The 10,000-nt window shown below is 49.9% G+C and overlaps 2 protein-coding genes across 2 annotated transcripts in view; one reads left to right on the top strand and one right to left on the bottom strand.

The window, feature by feature from the left end:
• lxn (latexin) overlaps nucleotides 1-4,193 on the top strand; it is a 7,352-nt gene extending 3,159 nt beyond the window's left edge. The window contains exons 2-7 of the mRNA XM_027019821.3: nucleotides 1,625-1,774; nucleotides 1,919-1,981; nucleotides 2,692-2,869; nucleotides 3,194-3,330; nucleotides 3,542-3,604; nucleotides 3,753-4,193. Coding sequence (XP_026875622.2) covers nucleotides 1,625-1,774; nucleotides 1,919-1,981; nucleotides 2,692-2,869; nucleotides 3,194-3,330; nucleotides 3,542-3,604; nucleotides 3,753-3,863 — 702 coding nt within the window. The 3' untranslated portion in view covers nucleotides 3,864-4,193. The remainder of the gene's footprint in view (nucleotides 1-1,624; nucleotides 1,775-1,918; nucleotides 1,982-2,691; nucleotides 2,870-3,193; nucleotides 3,331-3,541; nucleotides 3,605-3,752) is intronic.
• The window catches only part of gfm1 (G elongation factor, mitochondrial 1), a 14,247-nt gene that overhangs the window by 1,320 nt on the left and 2,927 nt on the right, over nucleotides 1-10,000 (bottom strand). Inside the window, exons 3-16 of the mRNA XM_027019820.3 lie at nucleotides 9,183-9,315; nucleotides 8,169-8,373; nucleotides 7,837-7,953; nucleotides 7,331-7,481; nucleotides 6,668-6,822; nucleotides 6,246-6,330; nucleotides 5,944-6,081; nucleotides 5,718-5,819; nucleotides 5,498-5,554; nucleotides 5,257-5,394; nucleotides 5,055-5,137; nucleotides 1,089-1,251; nucleotides 334-478; nucleotides 1-49 (exon numbers count right to left, since the gene is read on the bottom strand). The exon at nucleotides 1-49 is cut by the window's left edge and continues 112 nt beyond it. Coding sequence (XP_026875621.2) covers nucleotides 1-49; nucleotides 334-478; nucleotides 1,089-1,251; nucleotides 5,055-5,137; nucleotides 5,257-5,394; nucleotides 5,498-5,554; nucleotides 5,718-5,819; nucleotides 5,944-6,081; nucleotides 6,246-6,330; nucleotides 6,668-6,822; nucleotides 7,331-7,481; nucleotides 7,837-7,953; nucleotides 8,169-8,373; nucleotides 9,183-9,315 — 1,721 coding nt within the window. The remainder of the gene's footprint in view (nucleotides 50-333; nucleotides 479-1,088; nucleotides 1,252-5,054; nucleotides 5,138-5,256; nucleotides 5,395-5,497; nucleotides 5,555-5,717; nucleotides 5,820-5,943; nucleotides 6,082-6,245; nucleotides 6,331-6,667; nucleotides 6,823-7,330; nucleotides 7,482-7,836; nucleotides 7,954-8,168; nucleotides 8,374-9,182; nucleotides 9,316-10,000) is intronic.

Raw genomic sequence — 10,000 nt, 5'->3', positions numbered from 1 at the left:
TCGACAGACATGATTGGCTCGAGAATGACCACATTAGCATTCTCCATAGCTAATCAGAGAGAGCGAGAGACAGAGAGCATCGTTATTCTATGAACCAAGTGCAGGATGGGTAAACGGATGAAGTCTGGAACACAATTAAATCAGTGGAATATCGATCAGTGGAATACTGAGTCATCTTTAATATGAGGTATTGTGTATTTCTATGTGTATTGAGTTAATCGATAAAGCTTTCACAAATGAGCAATCTAAACCAGATGTGTTTGATGTTCAAACACAGATCCTTTTCAGTGGCTGCCTGAAGTGTGCGGGTGCTCGGAGAGAGGGCCTGCCCACCCTGCTTCATGGCGCCTTCTCCTGCTCGAATGAAGGAGATCTCGTTGGAGTCGACCATGTGGTGCGCGCCATCTTCCAGGACGAAGCGCACACCAGAGATCTTCTGAGCGATCAGTGGGCCCTTCTCGCAGCACTCTCTGAAGCCCTGAGGGACAGAGGAGGGAGACAGTGCGGACACGGACAGGGAACAGGGCTTCTTCCGTAGCCCTCCACTTCCGTCCTTCCTGCGCCATCTTCAACGAGCCACGGCACAAACGGAATTCTGATCAGAGCTGCGTGGATCGATACAACAGAAAGCCAGGCACTCCGTAAGGCCCGAGGGCCTGCTGGTTATAACAGCGCCAGGGAGCTCCCTTGCCCCAGTTCACAAACATGAACATCATCAAAGACTATGGCAGTTAACCGTGATCTAATCCCACCCCGGACCCCGTATTCTACATAATCCTGCCAGAACTCCCAGAGATCCGCCCACAGGGAGGAACTCTCGGGACTCCAGGGCCCTTGTGTCTTGATCTGATTTCATCAGACACGTCTTAGTGTCTGGGAATGTACGATACTCCAGGCCTGGCAGTCCTGCGAGTATTTGATCACTCTCGGAAACAGCACGCTTTGAGGTTCTCCTCAGTTCTCTCAGAAACAATTTTGTACTTTCATTATCGCTGCTAACAGCGAAAAAAAAAGTTTCTTTCTTCAAACTGAAAGGATAGCTGCGGCTCTCGGGGTTGTGCAAGGACCTGAACACCAGAGATACTAACCCTCTCAACAGCAGGAACAAACTGCTTGGGAATGTTGGTGCCAATCGTGTGGTCAGCAAACTCCTGCTTGGTGTAATTTTCCGCATCCAGGGGTTCCACAAAGCCTATAACTTTACCGTACTGGCCGGATCCTCCGGACTGCTTCTTGTGGGTGAAGTCAAATCTACAAACCACAGAACAGATCGTCAGTTCTTTATACACCCCCCCCAAAACATGTTGTAATTCAAAACTTCACATACTCAAACATACACTTGCTGATAACCCATCATCAACTGCAGTTACGCTGCCACTCTAAACACTGCAGTGCTGTCTCTTTAAGAGAAGGCAGGGCGGCGGCCACACATAGGAAACAGGAAGTTTATTCTTCAGCGGTGCAGTGGGAGCAGGAAGATCAGACAAGGCTTTTTTAGCAAATCCAGTTCTTTCAAAGCCCTGTGGATCGTGCAGCGAGGCGCCGTGAGAAAGCAGGTTCAGAGTGCTGAGCCCCCGCCGCCCTGCTGGCTTTGCTTCACTGATCTGTCTCTGTGTTGTCTCAGGAGGGGTTGGTGATGACTTCCAGAGAGCTGAACCCCCAGTTCTATGAGGCGTCGCGGGCAGGCCGCGTGGTCCAACACCATCTCAACACCCTCTATGGCTCCCCCTTCAGGGTGTATGTTGTGACCCAGGTCCACACAGCTAGAACGGAGGTACGACACTCGAGCCCTGTTCATGACACCTCCAGCTTCCAGGTTTACGCTATACTGTATGTTTACCCAAGTGATGCATTTCTTTAGTAGTCTAAAGGCCTGCGCTGTGTGGGTTAGCCAAGTCTCCTGCTCCCTCTCTGACAGGATACGGGAGACGACGGGATGAAGTACGTTTTAGAGTTCTCTGTGAAGGACTGGGCTAGTGAGGTATGTTTACATTAGTCACCGTGAGTGCTTCCTTCATTCCTGACTGCGCCTGCTCTGTTCACTGGACTAACACGGCGTGTAGACAGTCCAAGCCGTTCCTCTCCCGCACTTCTGAGCTTTGGACTCAGATACTCTGCTGCGTGATTAACAGGACAGTTCACAAAGCTTCACGGATACACTCACACACACACAGAGCAGGACATCATTACACACCCATTCTCTGATACAGAGAGAATATGTACATATTAATCTGTCACTCAAAGCCCAGTGTGTCCCTTTATGAATTAAATACAACGCCACTGATTGAAACTGTGCGCTGAGACAAAGAATTTTCTCGGAGAGCGGCCTCCCCTGGGAAGTCTGGAGAGATGTGAACTCTGACCTCAGCTGTTTAAATTCGTCACGATGCCAATATGATGACAGCCACACCCACACACACATACCCAGCAGAACTTTGAAGTCCAGCTGTACTGCATGTTTTGAAAAGACCAAAAAAAAACAAAACAAACCCCAACCACTGTTGACACATTTGTTCTGACCTCACTAAAACCAGACTTCCATGATAGATGTGTTTGGTCTACTTTATTCCCACTCCTAAATCCAGGAAACCATGCTAAAATCGCTGTCTGCATCACAGACATGGGGGTGAGAGATTAACAGTATAAGAGCTGGAATATTCCGCAGTTACGCTGAAGTGTGTTTAACCCCAGGGCCCAGAGTGCAAGGCCTCTGCGGAGGTTCTGTACCCCAGGGGCGACGTCCACCAGCCGCCAAAGGTCCAGAGCTCTCCGGACGGATTACTGCAGGCCAACACCTCCGACAAGGAGCAGGCGTTCTACCAGCGCTACAGCGCTGCAGCGGGTCCCGTCTCTGCCAAGGACATCCCAGGTGGGACATCCCCCTCGTCTAGGTCTCCCGCACAGTTCACGTAATTCCGACCCAGAGCCGCACATGATCAGCCTGTTATCTTGAGTCTCCTACCTATGAAGATTTTCAATGTAATGCAAGCTGTTTGCTGTAAATAAAACCGCAAAACACACTTTTGCCGTCGGAGTTCGGTTTGTTTTGGGGTCACATATGCAAAGTAAACCATGACTCAGCGATCTGAGACCACATGAAATGCCAATACAGCTAAACTGTGCCTTGACAGAAGCAACCTATTACAGGTAAGACAGACCAACTCTCTCTGTGCGTGTGTTTGTGTGTGTGCAGACAGCTACGGTCACATAGACCCAGAGATGGAGCATTTCTGGCACTTGGCCTGGGTAGCCTCAAGCTTCATCATGCTCAACGAGTCCAGTGAGAACACACTGTACAGCCTGGCCCAGGTGGCAAAGGTCACACAACTGGTAGGCCCACCATGCTGAGGTCACATCAAGGTCACACAGACCACACTACAGTGGAGAGAGTCCATTCCAGTCCACCTTAATGCAGGGTGGAGCTTATTCGGTTTAGTTTAGAACAGAAGGTACCATTTTAGACATTTTTTGGGGGGGGGGGGGGGGTGGGTCCTCTGTTCTACAGTCAGTCTGACGTTTACCTTCTTCCTCTACTCCCCAGAACATTCAAGATGGCCAGCTGAGGTTCGAACTTCAAGTTCTCCTCCATGACATGGTTTCCCAGGTAATTACTGACATCAGCGTAATCTCAGCAGATGAGGGGGATCAGACTGTGCTTTTTTGAAACCCTGCCCTCTCAAATTTAACTTGGTCTCTTGACATTATTTTATATATGAACCTTTTATTAAACGCATGTATGAATTACTTCACAGAACATTAATCGCTGGAAGCTGCAGGTCTCCTGGTCTCCAGCAGATGGAGTCCAAGTGTTAGAGATGGAATTGCTGCCACGATGCCATTGCAAATCCCAAACCCGTCCCTGATTGCCTGGCTCCTGTCCAATCTTAAAGCGAAACTCTGCCCAAGTCACTAAACACCTAAAAAATGTCAAATTTAGAGGAGAAAAAGCCGTGTGCCAACACACCCACAGCAAGGACCATGACACACCCACAACGTCACGAGGCTTCCTGTAAAGACAACAGCAGGGCTACTGTATGAAACCTGCGTAAGTACACAAAGGACCTGAATGGGATTTTAAAGGCAGTGGCCTTTATTTGACAATTAATATAAAATCACGTTAGCCCGTTTACTAACTTAGGTAGCGTCATCACCACACTGTAAACAAAGATGAAGTTAAATAAACACGCACCGTAGTTGTCGTGTCGGTGTCATGGTTTTTAAGGAAGTGTTTGATAGTCACTGGTGCCAGCCTTCTGAATGGGCTAGAATTATAGACGTATGATTTACATGCTGGGTTGTCCCAGAAGGAGACACAAAGTTATGAGCCTGGACTCACAGGAAGTCCTCACATACAGCTTAACGGGCCCATCACAGTCTCATGTGGTCCGTGAGAGTAACAACTCATAGTCTGTCATAACTGTCAGTGCAATAACTGTGTTGGAGCTTGTGTGTCTAATAATTGTGTGTCTAATAATAGACAGTTAATACGGTAACTGTTGGCACTTAAGCCTTGATGCTCACCTGCAAAGCCAAAACTGGACCAGCCACTCTAAACATGTCAAAGGTCCAAGCCCGATCCATACCTAGAGTACGGCTCGGCTTGAAACACCACGCTTCAAGTCTCACGGAAGACAAGCATGGAGACAATTCTCTGTCCCAGATCCCAGATGGTGGAACGAACTTCCACTGGCTGTCCAGACAGCAGAGTCCCTTGCAGTCTTTAAATGCAGACTGATGACCCAACTATTTGTGGAATATTTAAAAGGACCCCTGATCCTGCTCCTATGTTGACTAACAAACTCCAGCACGTATAATCTGATATTGTTTGTTATTGCACTCATCATCTGAGCACTTGTAGTCATCAACATTGATCCCTGTATTCTACAGTATTCTAGTTCATTGGTATATTGGACTCTAACCTACTGTACTGTACTAGGATGTGTTCTATGAGTAAATGACAAAGCACTTTTGTAAGTCGCTCTGGATAAGGGCGTCTGCTAAACGCCGTAAATGTAAGTGTCTGAAGCCTCACAGCTGGACCGGGGGGAACTTACGATACAGGGCTGGTCACCGTCTCCCGGAATGCAACTTTGGGTTTCCCCATCACACATGGGCAGTTATACTCCCTTTCCATCCTCTATAACACACACACACACACACACACACACACACACACACACAGACATTATCCCAAACGTGTGGTGTGACTCTAGTTCACATGGGTCCCCACATTGGCGTCTGGTGGTGTGACTCCACCTGTGTGTAGACCTCCAGGTGCAGCTCTCCCATGCCAGAGACGATGGTCTCCCTGCTCTCGGGGTCAAAGTGCACGCGGAAGGTTGGGTCCTCCCTGGTGAAGCGGCTGATGCCTTTGGAGAACTTTTCCGTGTCATTCTAGAAGAAAAAGGGACCACAGGGAGGGTCAGTGCTCGGACGCGAAGCTCGCTGGTTTCTGTGCACACACCAGTCGTGTTGACACGACAGTACTTGTGCCTACCTTGTTAACTGGTTTCATGGACATGGAGATGACCGGGTCAGGAACATGGATGGATTCCTGTTCCGACACAGTAACATAAAAGGAGTCAGCCGCGATACGTTCAACTCCACACGAGGATGAGGAAGCTTCTAGAAGCATGTGATTAAGCTCTCGATTCTCAGGATGTGTATATGTGTGTGTGTGTGTGTGTGTATATGTGTGTGTGTGTGTGTGTGTGTACCATGGAGAGATTACTGCCGGTCCGAGCTGTGAACGTGTCCCCGCTGGCACAGTCGATCCCGAACAGGGCGCAGATATCTCCAGCGTACACCTCCTCCACGTCCTGAGACAACAATAAAAATACAAACACTAAATGCAAAAAAAAAACAAAAACGCACATTAAAGGCCGGACACGTACCCACCCAGACCCCCCCCCCCCCCCAACACACACACACACACACACTCACCTCCATCTGGCTGGCGTGCAGGCGCACCAGTCTCTGCACACGCACCTTCTTGCCGGTGCGAGTGTTGTAGATGTTCTCTGACTTCTTCAGACAGCCCTGATACACACGCACGTAGGTCAGCTGACCAAAGCGCCCAGCCTGGGGGGGGGAGTTGGTGAACACACACCCACATCAGCTCGCTAAGAAAGCTCAAACACCATCGTTTACCAGCAGCAAAAATAGTTACAAATAGAACAACAGTAAGAAAAAGCAGTTTTACATGAAAAGGAGCCGTTTGCATGCAGGTGCTAGTCTGGTCTTACCTCTAGTTTGAAGGCCAAACCCACAAACGGTTTTGTGTCGTCTCTGGTCGGGTCCATTGGAATTTTACTGGTGCTACTCACCTCCCTAAACACAGGGAGGAGAATCGAGTTTATAAAGGGTGGAGGAGGGTGTTGCAGGGTGGAGGAGGGTGTTGCTAGAGGCCGGCTGGAGGAGGGTGTTGCTAGAGGCCGGCTGGAGGAGGGTGTTGCTAGAGGCCGGCTGGAGGAGGGTGTTGCTAGAGGCCGGCTGGAGGAGGGTGTTGCTAGAGGCCGGGTGGAGGAGGGTGTTGCTAGAGGCCGGGTGGAGGACGGTGTTGCTAGAGGCCGGGTGGAGGACGGTGTTGCTAGAGGCCGGGTGGAGGACGGTGTTGCTAGAGGCCGGGTGGAGGACGGTGTTGTCAGAGGCCGGGTGGAGGACTCACTCTTCATTGAGGATGGCGTAGTTGTTGACCTCGGTGGGGTCAGGTAGGTACTCCAGCACAGCATCCAGCAGAGGCTGGACACCTTTGTTTTTCAGAGCGCTGCCCACCAGCACAGGAGAGAAGGTCCGCTGGATGGTGGCCCGGCGCATGGCCACCTGGGAGCAGACAAAGGTACACTAAATGTGAAACTAGCACGTCACATCTCGGCACTATAAAAAGACAGGACATAATTAAAGCACTAATGATGAGCGGGACAAGGTGGTGTATCCAGAGCCTGAAGCGTAACACGCACACTCTATGTGGAGCACATCCGGCTACTCAGCGTTCAAAGTCTGCCTGTTTCAGCCCTGCGCTGAAGCGGCTGACCTCAAATCAAATGTTTCCCCATCAGTATAAAATGGCAGAAATCATGTCATAAACAAAAGTCCTTTTGATCCACCACCCCGCTGTCTGTGAGAACTGCAAACAGCATTGGATATTAGCTAGCAAGCGAGCGCACTAAGTCCGCTTTACCTGAGCCCAGTCGAGGTAACTGCTTTGGGTCTAGTTTCGCTGCTTATTACATACGACAAACCGGCAATTTCCATTCAGAAACGCCACAAAGTTACGTATTCCTGCTAAATGCAATCTAAGTCCAGAATCAAAACAGAAAAGCTAGCTCACCTTGAGGTCAGCCACCGTGGGCACCTGCTCTTCCAGGAACATCTCCCCGAGGGTCTCGTCTGCGTTGGCCACACACTCCACCAGCTCGTGCCTACGCTCAGCCACCTCCGCACGCATCTCTGCTGGGACCTCATCGAAACGCACGCTCTGCCTGAGAGACGGAGAAAGGCTGAAGACACAGTGGCAGCTCAGTGGTTAAAGTACTTGACTTGTAATCGGAAGGTTGCTGGTTCAAGCCCCACCACTGATAAGTTGCCACTGTTGGACCCCTGAGCAAGACCCTCAATTGCTCAAGTTGTACTCAGTCATAATTGTAAGTCGCTTTGGATAAAAGCGTCAGGTAAATGTAAATCATTACAGTCAAAAAATCAATGCATTTATATTATTATAGTACCCCTAAGCACCCACCAGAGCAGATATTTTTAATTAGCTTTAAACTACGGTGGTTAGTGGTTCACTCTGTACAAGCTGGCAAGCCCAAGAGCATGTTTCCATAGTGACCTTACCCACAAGGCCCATCGAAGTACACGCTGCGTTCCTCAATGAGGTCGACGACACCACGTAGATTTCCTTCCAGGCCCATGGGGATGTTGACGAACGCTGCATTTTGATTCAGTTTAGTCCTGAAAGATCAAAACACAGGCAGACAGGTGAGAAGGTTCAGGAACTACAGGCGTCTCACTTTAGACAGAGAGACCCAACCGCGTCCTCTGTCTCCCGCTATCTCGACCTGGACTGACTAGTCTGGCGAGGTCTTGGTGTCAATCCTAAAATGATTACGACGGCCTGGAACGCGCCACCATAAACCTTCGGTGTGCTGTACGGTGCTGGAGCTCACCTGAGCTGCATGAGGGCACGCTGCGGGTTCGCCCCCGAGCGGTCCAGCTTGTTGATGAAGGTGAGGAAGGGAACGTTGTAGCGCTTCATCTGTCTGTTGACGGTCATCGTCTGACACTGCACGCCGCCCACGGCACATAGCACCAGCACGGCCCCGTCCAGCACACGGAGGGCCCGCTCCACCTCGATGGTGAAGTCCACGTGACCTGGGGAGCGGGGGTGGGGGGTCAAACCAGAGGGAAGGTGAATGAGGTTTGTCCATAAAATCAGAAATTAATGCAGGATTAAATGGGGAACGGGACAGAAAGATGTTCAACCGGAGAGGGACATCAACAGCAACTGATGGACATCAACTGTGTGTGTACACCACACTGAGGGGAGACAAAGAACTGTGCTGATAGCAAGCAAAGTTTTGGACTTGTTTTGCCTACCATTAATGACAGAATAACCACATAGCAGATGACCAGTCTGTAATCCTGCTCTAGACTAGTGCGTGTAGTCTGAATAAGGGATTAAGTGCCCATGTGAACATGTCTCTGAGGGATTAAGTGCCCATGTGAACATGTCTCTGAGGGATTAAGTGCCCATGTGAACATGTCTCTGAGGGATTAAGTGCCCATGTGAACATGTCTCTGAGGGATTAAGTGCCCATGTGAACATGTCTCTGAGGGATTAAGTGCCCATGTGAACATGTCTCTGAGGGATTAAGTGCCCATGTGAACATGTCTCTGAGGGATTAAGTGCCCATGTGAACATGTCTCTGAGGGATTAAGTGCCCATGTGAACATGTCTCTGAGGGATTAAGTGCCCATGTGAACATGTCTCTGAGGGATTAAGTGCCCATGTGAACATGTCTCTGAGGGATTAAGTGCCCATGTGAACATGTCTCTGAGGCTCTGAGGGATTAAGTGCCATGTGAACATGTCTCTGAGGCTCTGAGGGATTAAGTGCCATGTGAACATGTCTCTGAGGCTCTGCTGCCTCTCCCGGCGCTCTAGTCCCTCTGGCTGCCTACCGGGTGTATCGATGATGTTGATGTTGTGCTGCTTCCACACAGTGTAGGTGGCAGCGGATTGGATAGTAATTCCCCGCTGTCTCTCCAAATCCATGGAGTCCATCACGGCTCCAACTCCATCCTTCCCCTTCACCTAAAGTGCAGAAGGCACCAGGCGTAACACAGACACACACATACACACACACAGACACACACACACAGACAGACACACACAGACAGACACACACAGACACACACACACAGACACACACACACAGACACACACACACAGACACACACACACAGACACAGACACACACAGACACAGACACACACAGACACAGACACACACACACAGACACACACACACACACAGACACACACACACACACAGACACACACACACACACACACACACACAGACACACACACACACACACACACACACAGACACACACACACACAGACAGACACACACACACAGACAGACACACACACACAGACAGACACACACACACACACACACACACACACAGACACACACACACACACACACACACAGACACACACACACAGACAGACACACACACACAGACAGACACACACACACACACACACACACACAGACACACACACACACACACACACACAGACACACACACACACACACACACACACACAGACACACACACACACACACACACACACACAGACAGACACACACACACAGACAGACACACACACACAGACAGACACACACACACAGACAGACACAGACAGACAGACACACACAGACAGACACAGACAGACAGACACAGACAGACAGACACAGAGACAGA

The sequence above is a fragment of the Electrophorus electricus genome, chromosome 11 (assembly GCF_041902795.1).
Source record: "Electrophorus electricus isolate QZ-2024a chromosome 11, ASM4190279v1, whole genome shotgun sequence".
NCBI classification, from domain to species: domain Eukaryota; kingdom Metazoa; phylum Chordata; class Actinopteri; order Gymnotiformes; family Gymnotidae; genus Electrophorus; species Electrophorus electricus.
Note: the sequence above shows the minus strand (reverse complement) of the source record. Positions and strands in the feature narration are given on the sequence as shown.